Below are 15308 nucleotides of genomic sequence, written 5' to 3'. Positions count from 1 at the left end.
CCTGTGTTTATCAAGATCATTTGTATATGAATTTTATTATTTCTGTAATTAATGTTTCCTTTCTATACCTACTGGTCGCGGACTGTGATAACAAAGAACTAAAACTACAAAACTCTCAAGGCCCTCCAGACTTTGCAGAGAAGTGCAAAAAGAGATTTGCACAAAAGCCCCCAGATCTGTCAGCGACACGAGTGGGGGGGGGGGGAGAGAGAGGAAACAATAGCTTTGTCTCCTCGCCCGCAACAAATCAGCAAATGCCTCTTTGCTTGTTCTTTAATTATTATTATTTATTTATTTTTTAAAAAAAGATTCCCACCCACTCTTCACAGATTTGGCAGGGGGTGTTTGATTGGGGGGGGGGGTTTAAAAGGGTGCAAAACGTTTAATAAATGACCTTTCCTCGCCACCCTCCACCCAGCAGCTCAGTTGCAAGGCGGGGGTCCCCCACCCACCCCCTCGCCTTGCATTGCCCCCCACCCGCCCCACATTGACCCCTCCCCCATCCCAGCGCCTTTCCAACTCACCAGACCCCGTGTGGTCTGCTGATGCCGCGGGTGGGAAAGTCAAAGGTCACTTTCCCACGGAAGGGGAGGTGGTGGGGGGGAGAGGGAAAGGGGCAGGATATGACCTCTTTCTTCGCTTCTTCCTAGATGCCCGTCTAGGAAGTTGCACTCTCTCCCTTAATCTTCCTAGATGCCTGTTTAGGAAGTTGCACTCTCTCCCTTAATCTTCCTAGATGCCCGTCTAGGACGTTGCACTCGCTCTCTTAATCTTCCTAGATGCCCGTCTAGGAAGTTGCACTCCCTCCCTTAATCTTCCTAGATGCCCGTCTAGGAAGTTGCACTCCCTCCCTTAATCTTCCTAGATGCCTGTCTAGGAAGTTGCACTCTCTCCCTTAATCTTCCTAGATGCCCGTCTAGGAAGTTGCACTCTCTCCCTTAACTCTTAGTGTGACTCTCGCTGCAAAGCAACAGTACAATGTGTGTGTGTGTGTGTGTGTGGTGGTGGGGAGATAAAGCGTTATTTTAGCGCAGGCTGCTTCTCTTCTTCCATAATAATATGGGGGACAATCTGTAGTCGTGTTATTTATTTGCATTTCTTTTTATTTGCGTGGCACTCTTTCCCTTAGCGTGACTCTGACTGGAAAGCATAATTGCCCCCCCCCCAAAAAAGTTATTTTTAGTGAAGGCGGCTTCTCTCCCTCCTTAATCGAATGGAGGATAATCATTTTATTTATTTGCATTTATTTTTATCTGTTTTGCACTTTCAATACAAAGCTGTTTGTTATTGTAATATGCTTCCTTTCCCTTTTTCTCTTTGCAGCAATTTATCTGAATAGTGACTTTATGTTCACCTTTACATTATTGGGGTAATAGAAAAGGGCGAGAGACCAGTAGCACCTTAAAGACTAACAAGAATATTTTCTGGCAGGGGATGAGCTTTCGTGAGCCACAGCTCACTTCTTCCGATACAGCTAGAATGGGAATCCATCTGTCTTTAATTCACAGTGGGTAGCCGTGTTAGTCTGTCTGCAGTAGCAGAAAAGGGCAAGAGACCAGTAGCACCTTAAAGACTAACAAGAATATTTTCTGGCAGGGGATGAGCTTTCGTGAGCCACAGCTCACTTCTTCAGATACAGCTAGAATGAGAATCCATCTGTCTTTAATTCACAGTGGGTAGCCGTGTTTGTCTGCAGTAGTAGAAAAGGGCAAGAGTCCAGTAGCACCTTAAAGACTAACAAGAATATTTTCTGGCAGGGGATGAGCTTTCCTCAGCCACAGCTCACTTCTTCAGATACAGCTAGAATGTGAATCCATCTGTCTTTAAGTAGAGGAGAGTGAATTCAGACAAGCATTCGTATGTCAATGTTAACAGTATGTAAATGTGACTAGCAGGCGTGATGGGATTAGGTGTGGTCTGCAGAAGAGTCTGTGATGTCCAGGGGAGAGATGGGTGTGGAGAAATCAGCATTGGTAATGAGCCGTGAATGCAAGGTCTTTATTCAGCCCAGGTAAATGCATTGACTTTAGTTTGAATATCAACTGTAATTCTGTAGATCTGAAGAAGTGAGCTGTGGCTCACGAAAGCTCATACCCTACCAGAAAATATTTTTGTTAGTCTTTAAGGTGCTACTGGACTCTTGCCCTTTTCTACTACTGCAGACAGAGTAACACTGCTACCCACTGTGAATTATTGGGTAAGTCTGTGAAAGGTCTATCGTGACATGAAGGAATTTGTTTGGCTATTTAAAAAGTGTTTCTTTAAGCTTTCAATAATTGTTTTGAAACAGCAAAACACGGAATGGAATTTATTCACGCTTTTTCCTCTCTCTCTCTCTCTCTCTCTCTCTTTTGTAAAACATTCTAAATAGCTTTGTTAATATCTACTGAACACTTTGTAAAGCACTTTGGAAATTTTGGAATAATTACTGTACAAATTAAAAAGCACCTTGAACCACCATAGAGAGGAAAAAATATTTTGTTTTATTAATCATTATTTGTGTGAAAAAATAAAACAGTATACCATGCAGAATTAATGTTTGTTTCCTTTATTCACAGTCCGCCTATCAACAATTAAACAATAATTTAATGGAGAGGAAAAGAAATGGATCAGTAAAAACCTTCGGAATTAGTTGTGTGTTGTTTTTTTAGAGAAGGGTGTGCCTCTTATGTTCACACTGCAATTCTTGCTCCAGATTCACTAATCTGGATTCATCCATCTGAATCCATAATTCTCATGCTCTTGCCCTAGTTGGGGGAGAGGGGGATTTATCAGCCATGCCTTGAGGATGTGAGCATTTGTGGTAATCAGGACACAGAAGTGTCACTATGTGCTGTGTAGCACACAGAAATCATTCTAAATCTTTTTGAGCCGGTCTGTTATAACAGAAATCTCAACAGCATTACATTTTGGTTAAATGTTGTCAGATTGCACAGTGGGAAGTGCTGCCATTTTTATAATGAGAATCTTACACCATATCTGACTCACAACCCACATCTAGCTTAAACAGGACACAATCCCTAGAAGAGAATACCTTTCCTAACCTACACGTGTATCAGGTAGTGGAAAGTGTGGTCAAGTCACAGCCAATTTATGGCAACCCTGTAGGGTTTCAAGGAAAGAGATGAACAGAGGTGGTTTGCCATTGCCTGCCTCTGAATAGCAATCCTGGACTTTCTCAGTAGTCTTCCATCCAACTAACCAGGACAGGGCACACACACACATATTTAGGGAAATGCTAATACCAGAGGAGTAGTTCTATGAGCCCATTGCAGCAAAATTAAACAATCTGACACCTTGAAGATAAAATGTATGTATGCATACGTCATCTCATGGATTGGAGTGTCTGTGCTTTTGGATGTTGGATGTGCAAGCCACCAAAACTGATGAAGTGTTCTGATTTACAAAAGCTTTTTTTGGAATAAATTTTGTTCTCAAATGATCTGTTGCCTTCTCTGCTGCCACTGGGCACTCAACCAGGCTAATTTCATCGGCCTGGATCGTAACCTTACACAGCATCCATTTCTATTTCAAAGTGTATTCCTCTTGGCATTAGGTTCTTCCGAGTCATGCAACACCTTGTGGGTCAGCTTCCACACAGAGGGGTTCCATGCATTTCCCCCACATCTGTCCCTGCAGTTTTTGTGATATTTACCATCAACATATTGATATCCTGTTCTGTGGAAACGTAGGAGGTGATATGAAAGACTTCTGCCTGAGATCCTGGAGAGTAGACAGCACTGACCTTGGTGAGTCAAGGGTCTGATTCAGTATAAGGCAGATTCATGTGTGAAAAGCAATAAAAGGGGGAAGGGAAACTGTCAAGCACCATGCTGTTTTAGATGCACTACACCTTTTACAAACATGTCATGTTAATACTTATGCTTTTGTTTCAGTTCCAATTTCAGGTTTCTGGCTGATTCCAGAATTCTACCATCCAAATCCTGTTGCACTCTTTTATTGGATGTCCCATCCTGTTGATTGTATTGACTTACTCTGTAATCTAGGGTATCCAGCCTCCAGATGGTGGCTGGGATCTCCTGGGATTACAACTGATCTCAAGGTGACAGAGATAAGTTCATCTGGAGAAAATGGTTGCTTTGGAAGGTGGACTTCTATGGCATTATACCCCATTGAAGTCCCTCCCTCCACTTCCCAAACCACACCTTCCTCAGGCTCAACCCCCAAAATCTCCAAGTATTTCCCAACCTGGAGCTGGCAACCCTCAAGTAATCCAGTGAGAAAGGCAGCCTATAAATAACATAAATAATGTTATAATGGAATGGCTCAGGAAGGTGCTTTGATAAAAGCAACAGGACTGTACTACTGCATATCAGACCCATTACCTTTTTGCTATATCATCTGTTTCTCACTGTTTCATTCCCAACTTTTGTAAAACCACTTTCTGCATTGTTTGACACATCACATCTGATACTTTTTACACTGTTCTTAATATTTGTAATCCTAGTCTTATTACATATCTTATTAGAGGTCTCATCACATCGATTACATCAATTTACACTGCATAATCCACCTTGAGCCTCAGTGAGAAAGGTGGACTATAAATAACATAAATAAATATATCAGTTTGCTTGGCAAACTGAGATTTTCAGCTGGCTTTAGAATTTTTTGTTAGTTTGGAGGTAGCATTAAAGTATTTTAAAATCAATACTGAATTTCCCTTCCCCTCAGCACTGGCCCAATTTCCTGTTTCCATAAGCAGCAGTTCCGTCTTCTCCACCTGAGAACTCTAGCAGACATTCAGATACATGCAGCTACAGAGAAGGCAGGAATGATGGACAAATGAACCCATATAAGAAAATGACTTCTATTTATTCCATTATTTATATGCCCCCAACCAGCCAACACTGGCTGTTGGAGGGGCTGACAAGCGGAAATATTAAAATATTAAAACAATTTTAAAAAACCTGCACACACACCCCAACACACATCATAATAGTGGCTAGGAAGCTAATAGAAATCACCAATGGAACACTGTCAGCCAAGGAACAGCTTAGGAAGACTGTCACTATAGATGATTCAGAAAATTACAAGAACTCTACAATTATGCAACTAGATCAACCATTAATCGTATTTAAAAAAATACTGCCCCCCCAAAAAAACCCAATTTCAGTCAAGTAAAAATAATGGGAGCTGACTGTAGAACAGCCTACGGAGGAAGAATTGGAGCGCACTAACAAAGTGAAAGGGCCCCTGTGTTAAACTTGTGTGTGTATTTTGTACACGGTGAGGAAAAATAGTTTTCCCACTGGGCAAATTATTTGATGGAAAGTAAGATATCTACTCTAAGTGAAGCAGTTTCCACACTTGAGGAATTCAGATGGTTTCTCCCCTGTGAAAATTCTTTTTATGCCTCATAAGACCTGCATTATGACTGAAGGCCTTTCCACATTCCAAACATCTGTATGCTTTTTTTCCTGAGTGGATTTCTTGATGTATGATAAGATATGTGCTGTGAGTGAAACTTTTCCCACACTCCAGGCATTTGAATTCCTTTTCTTCTCTGTGGATTTTTCGATGGGACGCAAGGTTTGTGTTCTGACTGAATCTCTTTCCACATTCCAAGCACTGATAGGGTTTCTCTCCTGTGTGGATTCTTTGATGGAATATAAGTTTTGCATTCCGATTGAAACTCTTTCCACACTCAGGGCATTTAAATGGTTTTTCTTGTGTGTGAATTTTCTCATGGGTAAGCAGATGAGACCTCTGAGTGAAGGTCTTTTCGCACTCCAGGCATTTATACGGCTTCTCGCCTGTGTGTACTCTTTGATGCAAAGTAAGTGTTGTGCTGTGATTAAAGCTCTTTCCACAGTCCGGGCATTTAAATGGTTTCTCCCCTGTGTGGGTTCTTTGGTGTGCTTTAAGATTTGAGTTCTGGGTGAAACTCTTTCCACAGTCTGGGCAAATATAAGGTTTTTCTCCTGTGTGAATACGCCGATGGGCAGTAAGGTGTGTGCTTTGACGAAAGCTCTTTCCACATTCTAGGCATATATATGCTTTTTCCCCTGTGGGGATACTTTGATGGGATGAAAGGTTCTGACTGGATCTCTTTTTATCTTTGAAAACTTCATATGGGTCCTCTCCTCTGTGGGTTCTTTCATGGGAAGCAAGGGTTCTTTTTGAACAGAAACTCTTCCCACACTCGAGGCATTTAAATGGTTTTTCCCTCATGTGACTTTTCTTATGGCTAATAAGTTGAGCACTCTGGTTGAAGGTCTTCCCACACTCTAGGCATTTAAATGGCTTCTCTCCCGTATGTTGTCTTTGATGTGAAGTAAGCGTTGAGCTGTGATTGAAGCTCTTTCCACACTCCCGGCATGTGAATGGTTTCTCCCCTGTATGTATTCGTTGGTGGGTTGTAAGGTTGGACTTGTGGCAGAAACTTTTCCCACACTCACAGCAAGTATAGGGTTTCTCCCCTGTGTGGATTCTTTGATGGGAAATAAGGTATGCACTTTGACTGTAACCTTTCCCACATTCCACGCATTTATATGGTTTCTCTCCTGTGTGGGTTCTCTCATGGGAAGTAAGAGTTGAGCTTTGGCTGAATCTCCTTCCACACTGTGAGCAGACATATGGTTTCGCCCCTGTGTGGGTATTCCAATGCACTTTCAGGCTTGACGTAGTAGCAAAGCTTTTCCCACAGACAGGACACTCATTCTTGCTCTTTCTGTTGCATATTGGTTGAAGACGTAGAATTTCAGAGAAGTCATCCTGAGATTTGTTCCTGCCTTTATGTGTTTGGTTTTCCTCCTGATCTTTCTTTCCATCTAGATCTCCAAAATTCTCCTTATAGTCTGGAGACATTTCATTTTCCTTCTTCAATGGATGTGCTTCCTTTTCATTTTCTCTCTCCCACACATCTGCTGAAACAGAGAAACCAGACATGAGAAGAAGAAGAGTTGGTTTTTATACCCTGATTTTCTCTACCTTTAAGGAGTCTCAAAGTGGCTTACAATCACCTTCCCTTCCTCTCCCCACAACAGACACCTTGTGAGGTAGGTGGGCTGAGAGAGTTCAAAGAGAATTGTGACTAGCCCAAGGTCACCCAGCAGGCTTCATGTGAAGGAGTGGGGAATCAAACCCGGTTCTCCAGATTAGAGTACACTGCTCTTAACCACGACTCCACACTGAGCCCAAAGGGGAGAGGGGTTATCAGTTACGGAAACAAATCTAATAAATCTCTTGCGTGGAAAAGCTAGATTTGAGTCCAGAAGCACCTTGAGAATAACAAGAAACTGCTGAAGCATGCAGATGTGTACAGATTAGAAATCAGAACTCTGAAGAAGGAACTGATGAAGAACTAAGGGTATGACACTATTGTTCTTCTAAATGAAAAAATATTCAGAACTGCAAGCCATTGTCTTCCAAATCCTACTCACATTCACAGCAAAGACAAATGGAGTGAGGCTGAGAAGAGGCAAGCAAGAGATGGGGGATGAATAATGGAACACCCTCCACCTAGAGGAAGATCCCAGGTTCAGACTTCAGAATCTCCACTTAAAATTACCCGACAACAGGTGATGTGAAAGGCTGCCTGAAAGGCTGGAGAGTCACTCCCAGTCTGAGTAGATTATACTGACCTTGATAGATTCAGTATAAGGTGTTCATTTGTGCTCAAGGGAAGGCCCAGCCTGGAAAGGAATGCCTGCTTAGATGTTCCTGGCTGCTCCAATGGGAGCCAGGAAGCATAATTTGGCACCTGCTCCGCTGTCCTGTGAGATGGTCCTTGTGCAGCACCACTAGGTAGGCACTGAGTCTTTGCATGAGAGCATGAATGGGCTGCCAAGCTGAATGAGAAGAGAACACAAGAGCAAGAATGAGCTGGTAAGGGCACATCAGAGAGCTTGGACCCATGTTTCCTGCTGAGCAATATCTATATGGTGCTTTGATAAACAAGAGGAAACAAAGAATACGGCATCTACCAACCAAAGGAATAAAAGGATTCTTACCCGAAGAGGCCACATTCACATAATTCTCCAGCATGGCTTCCCAGTCCAAAACCTTTTGATCTGGATCCATCAGAGCCCACTGTGCTTTGGTGAAATACACGGCCACTTCGCAAATACACCAGAACCTGGAAGAGGAAGACGGGGGCAATTTCAAAAAAATTAGACACATGAATACTATAAACCAGAGGTCCCCAACATGGTGCCCATGGGTACCATGGCTCTTCCCGACACCTTTCTTGGCACCCACCAAGTGTATTTAGAAAGTGAGAAGGACCAGGTGGGCTTCTGATTGGCCATTGGAGATTTCATTGGCTGGGCAGATATTTTAAAATGTTGCTTTGATAGCAGCTGCCACCACAACACAAGGATCTTCGCTGTGTGACTGAAGGCAAGCTGCAGCAGCAATTTTGTGGCTGGCTCTCCCTCCTGCGGCAGCCATTTTGTGGCTGTTACCATGCCAAAGGTGCCCGCAGGCTCAGAAAGGTTAGGAACCCCTGCTATAAACAAAACAAGCACCCCTGAAATGTATCTTTCTCGGTAACTTTCAAGATGTTTACTTCTTGAAAGCATGTGTCTTGCATGTAGTGGTAGTGACTAATAAGGATATCTAAAAGCCATTTAAGATCAAACAGAGCCAGCCTATCTTTTTAGTTTATTATTGTTAGATGTGCTTATTTTTAATCCCTATCCCTTTCTTTATTGAGACTGCTTGTTTTTTCCTTTTATTCCTTCTCCTCGGTTTACCCTCCTATTGTGATGGTTTAAGGGTGCCACTTGAATTTTAACAGATGTTGGAGAAATTTGAACTGTAATTGCTATTTTAATTTTGGAATATTTTGTGAGCTGCCCCAAGCCTGGTTTTGCCAGGGAGGGGTGGGATAGAAACCGAACAAACAAACAAACAAACAAAAATAAATAAATAATTTAAAACATTTATTAGCTTCCTTTTTGTCTTGCAGCACTTAAGATGGCTTACAATATAAATAAAAGTGACCATTATAAAAAACACATATAAGACCCCAATTTAAACATTTCCCCCCAAATGCAAATAGGACAGGACAGTAAAATAGCATTTTCTTCTACTGAAGAAGTACACACACACACGGCCACCTGCTGAGTCACAATGAAAATGGTCCTTGATTTCTACTTTGCCTCCTGTAAACACCTGTCAATTTTAATTATCCAGCAAAAAACAAAACATGGTTTCAAAACAAAGTAGGACGTCGAGTTCAAGGACATAGGAAGGCTCTCTTTTAAGTTGTCAATCTGTTTTCTGACCAAGGCATGGGACAGAAGACAACTTAGTTGCTGAGGTGTATACAGCTCATTCTGGTTAGTTTCCCTGGTGGGAAATTCTCTGTCAGTTCCTCAGTGTCTTTTGATATCAGGCACGGTCTACTTAAAGAAGCCCTGACCTGGATGGCCCAGGCTAGCCTGATCTTGTCAGATCTCAGAAGCTAAGCAGGGTCAGCTTTGGTTCGTACTTGGATGGCAGTCCAAGGAAGTCCTGGGTTGCTACACAGAGGGAGGCAATGGAAAAGAAGAAGTTGGTTTTTATATGCTGACTTTCTCTACCACTTAACGGAGACTCAAACCTGCTTACAATCACCTTCCCCTCCCCACAAAAGACACCCTGTGAGGTGGGTGGGGCTGAGAGAATGTGCCTTGCCCAAGGTCACCCAGCTGGCTTCATGTGTAGGAGTGGGGAAACAAACCCGCTTCTCCAGATCAGACTCCACCACTCCAAACCACCGCTCTTAACCACTACACCACACTGGCTCCTCTGTTCATCACTTGCCTTGAAAACCCTATAGGATCACTATAAGTCAACTGCAACATGATGGCACTTCCCACTACCATTATTTTTAAAGACCACTGTGGCAGCATAGACCTAGGGGCCATTGTTTTATGTCGGTTTCTGTCTTTCCTGATCGATAGGACCCTGCAGTGGGGTTTGGGGGGACTTCATTCTGCCCCAGGTCACTGGCCTATGGACCACCAGAAGGACCCATATCTTATCATCCCAGCTGTTAACATGAGCATGAAACCTCTAGGCGAGACCATCAGTGCTGAACTCTTATAAGAATACAGATGGTCCCAATTTACTTTCTTTTCCATCTAACTCTAAGAAGGCAATTGAAATAACGGGGCTGTGCTTTAAATCAGGGATGGACTGAATTAGGGTGAATGAATTTATTATTCATTCCCCAGGGAGGAGCACCTGGCCCCCTCACTTTCGATCTTCAGGGGCCAGTTGAAGACGGTTTTATTTAGGACTACATTTGGTTAAATTGACTAGCAGTCCTGAATTGCGATTTTAAATTTTGGTTTTTATGGTTTTAATGTATTTTATGTGTTTCATCTACATTGAGAACCAGCGTGGTGTAGTGGTTAAAAGCGGGGGAGTCTAATCTGGAGAGCTGGGATCGATTCCCTGCTCCTCCACATGAAGCCTGCTGGGTGGCCTTGGGCCAGTCACAGTTCTCTCAGGACTCTCTCAGCCCGCACAGAAGCAGGCAAGTCACCTCTCAGCGTCTCTTGCCTTGAAAACGCTCTAGTCAGCTGTGACTTGACAGCATGCACACACACAAGCCACCTTGATCTCCATAGGTAAGAAAAGTGGCTAATAAAAGTTTTAAATAAATAAAATTATTAAAGCTACTTACATGGCCTCCTTCCACTTTTTAAAAAGCGCTTTTGGTAGCTTACAAATAAAATAAAATCTAAGTCAAATGAAATGTATTTTTAACATTACAAAATTATTTAACAATGTTCAAATCCAGGGCAAGAAGGGGGGCTTAAAAAAAAATTAGATAATGTTTGAATGCTAACCGTGAAGGGCATAGACATAACTCCCGGTTGGGAATTTCCTGGAAATTTGGGGATGGAGCCTGGGGAGGTTGGGGATCTCAGCAGGATATAATGCCAGAGCCCCACCCTCTGGAGCAGCCATTTTCTCTTTCTTGGTTGATGCTGATATACACACTTTGTATGTAATGCCAGCCTGTTCCAGAAATAAATAATTAAACTGCATTCCATGGATGTATGCTTTTACAATTCAAAACATATTTAAACAACATTCTGTTAGCATAGTCCACTTGGGATAATCCTTATAATACATACCAGGGCTGATGTAAAACCGTTCTGTTTGTTTAGGACTGTTTTGTGTGCTTTACTAGACTACCAAAGACAGCCTGGGGGCCGAAATGCATTTGGCACGTGGTTTTAGATTATCGTCCCTGAAGCAGGGTCAGCCCTGGTTAGTATTTGGATGGGAGACCACCAAGGAATACCAGGGTTGCTGTGCAGAGGGAAGGCACTGGCAAACCACCTCTGTTAGTCTCTTGCCATGAAAACCCCAAAAGGGGTTGCCATAAGTCGGCTGCGACTTGACGGCACTTTACACACACACACACATCAGTTGCCATAAGGCCTTGTTTTTAATATATATGTGCTCTGAAATAAATATATTTCATTGCTTAATTTATTTTAGTTCACCCAGCCTTTTGGGTAGCAACCTTTGTTTGTGAGGTTGGGTCTCGTTCCCCTCTGTTTGGTTCATTAGACCCAGATCAAGCCAGAAACGCAGTGAAGGGGGGGGGAGGCTGATACAAAATGGGTGCCCCCGTCCCCACTCCCAGGTAGGGTTGCCAGGTCCCTCTTTGCCACTGCTGGGAGATTATGGGGGACGGGGCCTGAAGAGTGTGGGGCTTGAAGAGAGGAGGGACTTCAATGCCATAGAGTCCAATGGCCAAAGTGGTCGTTTTGTCCAGGGGAACTGATCTCTATCGGCTGGAGAACATAAGAACATATGAAAGGCCCTGCTGGATCAGACCCAGGCCCATCAAGTCCAGCAGTCTGTTCACACAGTGGCCAACCAGGTGCCTCTAGAGGCCCAATATTGCTGCATGCTTTGATATGGAATAGTGTAATTATTTGATGTGAAGGGATTTTCCTCTCCTGCCTTTTCCTCTTACTTTCTCATAAGAACGTAAGAAGAGCCATGCTGGATCAGACCCAGGCCCATCAAGTCCAGCAGTCTGTTCACACAGTGGCCAACCAGGTGCCTCTAGAAAGCCACTAACAAGACGGGTGCAGCAGCACCATCCTGCCTGGGCTCCACAGCACCCAACATAATAGGCATGCTCCTCTGATAATCAGTTGCAATAGCAAGAGATCAGTTGTAATAGCAGGAGATCTCCAGCTAGTACCTGGAGGTTGGCTAACCCTACCAGGTGCTTACGTAGCCATTGTCTTTGCACCTCCCCCCAATTTCAGCTGCCCATGAGAATACCTGGAGCGCTGGCTCAAACCTATTTTAACCCCCTTTGACCCCTAAAAGGGCCATTGCTGGATGATGGGAAGGGGAATTGCTGTTGGAAACTTTGCATGGAGAGGAAGAAATAATCTCACCGGCTCTCCCCCCACCCCCCACCCTCAAGAGCTGGGGGGTGGGGGGAGGGAAGGGCCCTCTCTGTTTTGCAAGGGTGCATTCAAGGGGGATTCTTGCATGGGGTCTGCCTACATACAACCCTTGAGTCTGGCACCCTGCAAACCCCCCCTCTCCACCCTATTGCTCCCCTTCCCCATTGCTCCCCTTCCCCATCCAAAGCTCCACGGAACTCACCAGCTCCCTCCCAACCACGGCAACAAAAGCCGAGTTGGTCCCGGGAAGGGGAGGGGCAGGAAACGGTTTCCAGGGGGAAACTTCTCTCCCCCCACCTTCTTTCCACCCCCCCCCCCAAATGCCTATCTAGGATTTCGGGCTCAGTCACTTTAACCCTTGCAAATCACCTCCTCTCCCGTCTTTATTCCAACCCGCCGCCACTGTGGGTAGCTGTGACCGCACTAGGGATCCCCAGCGATGGATTAAGAGTTTGGAAACGTTATAAAAAATACTGTTCGCACTTTCTATGTATTCCCAGCGATGGATTGGAAATGTTATAAAAAATACTGTTCGCACTTTCTATGTATTCCCAGTGATGGATTGGAAATGTTATAAAAAATACTGTTCGCACTTTCTATGTATTCCCAGTGATGGATTGGAAATGTTATAAAAAATACTGTTCGCACTTTCTATGTATTCCCAGCGATGGATTGGAAATGTTATAAAAAATACTGTTCGCACTTTCTATGTATTCCCAGTGATGGATTGGAAATGTTATAAAAAATACTGTTCGCACTTTCTATGTATTCCCAGCGATGGATTAAGAGTTTGGAAACGTTATAAAAAATACTGTTCGCACTTTTTATGTATCCCCAGCGATGGATTAGAGTTTGGAAATGTTATAAAAACATACTGTTCGCACTTTCTATGTATCCCCAGCGATGGGTGACTTTGATGGACCAAGGGTCCGATTCAGTATAAGGCAGCTTCATGTGTTCATGTGTAAGGATAAAATGGAGGAGGGGGAAACAATGTACACTGCCTTGAGCTCCTTGGAAAATGGGAGGGGGAAATGTACACAACAACAACAGCAGCAATAATAATAATTCTTGCATTTCATGGTACCTCTAACTCTGTTGTTGGTGGGGGGGGGGTGTTTCATAAAAAAGACTGCATAGTGAGGATACACTCATTGCATCCGAAGAAGTGGATTCTGATCCACAAAAGCTTCTGCTGGAATGAAATCTATTTTAGTCTTTACGGTGCCACAAGAGACTCCTCTTCACTTTTGATGCAGTTTGTTAACACCACATCACCCTTCTGGGGAAAAATCGAAGAGAACAATAGAGCTGTCTGCTCAAGTAGCAGTGAGGCAGCGAGGTGTAATGGTTAGAGCAGCAGACTGGGATCTAGGTTCAAATCCCCATTCTGCCATTAAACAGGCTAGATGGTCTGTTTAACATGGTCCCTCAGCCTCATCCACCTCCCAGGGTTGTCGTAATGATGAAACAGAGGGGGAGAGGTATGTACCCCACCCTGAGCTTCTTGGAGGAAGTGTACTGTCAGAACAGGAGACACATGGAAGTTCACAGCAGCTTTCAAGGAAACCCAGAAAAGTGGCTGTCCATGGCCATCTTTTGCGGAGAAATACGTTTCCCCCTCATTGGTAATCTTGTGATCCAGAGAAATCAGTTACCAGTGCATTCAGGATTTGTTGCAGTCATTTTGGGTTTGAGGTTTGTTGTTTTGTTCTGGTTTGTTATTTTGTTCTAAAAGTATATTTTTTTTAATTGATGATGGGAGCTTCAACTCTTTAAAGCTTATAGCCTTAAAAAAGTGCTACTGGACTTCAATCTTGCTTAAAAACAAAACAAAACACCTATTATTTTAAGCCACCTTGAACCATAAGGAAAGGTGAGGTATGTATAACGATCCTTGGGAAGGGATTAGGCAGATTCACAGAAGAAAGGTTTCTCAGCGACTCAGGCCATTTAGGCATGGGAAGTTTGTGTTGGGTTTGCAGCTCTGCAGATGCACAGTTTTCTGATTTGAATTCTCAAAACTCTATGCATGGGGGCTTTCTGCCCCAAAGAAATTCCAGAAGTACCTTGTGATCAATTATGTCTCCCCAACGAAATACAGCTTCTGAGTTCCAACCCCTGACAACACTGCTTTGTAATTTGCTGTAGTGTAATTTTAAAAAATGTCACCAGCCCCTGCTGCCATGCTGATTCCCCCCCCCAGTCAGTTTCATGCATCGGGGATCCAATTGAGCCATGCTGATTTTCCCCCCTCCCTGGAGGAGGCTTCCCACCCCACAGCCACCCAGTAGGGTTTTCAAGGCAAGAGACTAACAGAGGTGGTTTGCCATTGCCTTCCTCTACATAACGACCCTGGTATTCCTTGGTGGTCTCCCACCCAAGTACTAATCAGGACTGGCCCTGCTTAGGTTCTGAGATCTGATGAGATCAGGCTAGTCTGGGCCACCCAGGTCAGGGCAAGGAGGTTATTCAGTTCTTTAAAGTAAATAAAATAATTGAATGTTCTTGGAGTGACTATAGCAGCACCCATCAATATGTGGGACCCACTTATTTGTTGCAAAGAGCCTCTAATGGAACCCATCCTAGGCAGCCACATCACTTCTAAACACCCTCAACTTGGCCTATACAGAGATTTTCTTATATCTGTGGCTTTGGCAACCTCTCCCTCTGGCACACAGAAAGACCACACTTTCCTGTTGCTCAGGGAGCTGCCACCAAACAGCATCTCACAAAGAGCCCATCCCAGCTCTCATCCTTCTCCTTGGAGTTCAAGGTGCTTCAGAAGAGCTCCAAAACACATCACATTTGTTTCTGCAAGTCGGCCACTGAGAAGTTGCTCCATGTGCTGTAGGAGACCACTTGGCTAGGGACCTTCTGTACATTGTTACTGGCCACTCCCCCTCCCAT

At 43.8% G+C, this 15308-nt stretch overlaps 1 protein-coding gene across 1 annotated transcript; it reads right to left on the bottom strand.

Annotated features, from left to right (window-relative positions):
- Positions 1–2700: 2700 nt before the first annotated feature.
- On the bottom strand, positions 2701–15308 carry LOC130476114 (zinc finger protein 501-like). The gene is made up of 4 exons (XM_056848018.1): positions 15205–15308; positions 7974–8098; positions 6039–6884; positions 2701–2747 (listed from the first exon to the last, which is right to left on the bottom strand). The coding sequence occupies exons 1-4, from the start codon at positions 15306–15308 to the stop codon at positions 2701–2703; spliced, it is 1122 nt and encodes a 373-aa protein (XP_056703996.1).

This window comes from Euleptes europaea, chromosome 1, assembly GCF_029931775.1.
Source record: "Euleptes europaea isolate rEulEur1 chromosome 1, rEulEur1.hap1, whole genome shotgun sequence".
Classification (NCBI taxonomy): Eukaryota; Metazoa; Chordata; class Lepidosauria; order Squamata; family Sphaerodactylidae; genus Euleptes; species Euleptes europaea.
The sequence above is the reverse complement of the archived record's forward strand: the minus strand, read 5'-3'. Positions and strand labels throughout refer to the sequence as shown.

Coding starts and splice junctions, on each gene's coding strand:
- LOC130476114 (XM_056848018.1), bottom strand. CDS start 15,308: ATGGGAGGGGGAGTGGCCAGTAACAATGTACAGAAGGTCCCTAGCCAA. Junction 8,099..15,204: donor GCCGACTTGCAGAAACAAAT/GTGATGTGTTTT, acceptor TTCCTCTTCCAG/GTTCTGGTGTATTTGCGAAG. Junction 2,748..6,038: donor GAACCTTTCATCCCATCAAA/GTATCCCCACAG, acceptor TCCCCCAACTAG/GGCAAGAGCATGAGAATTAT.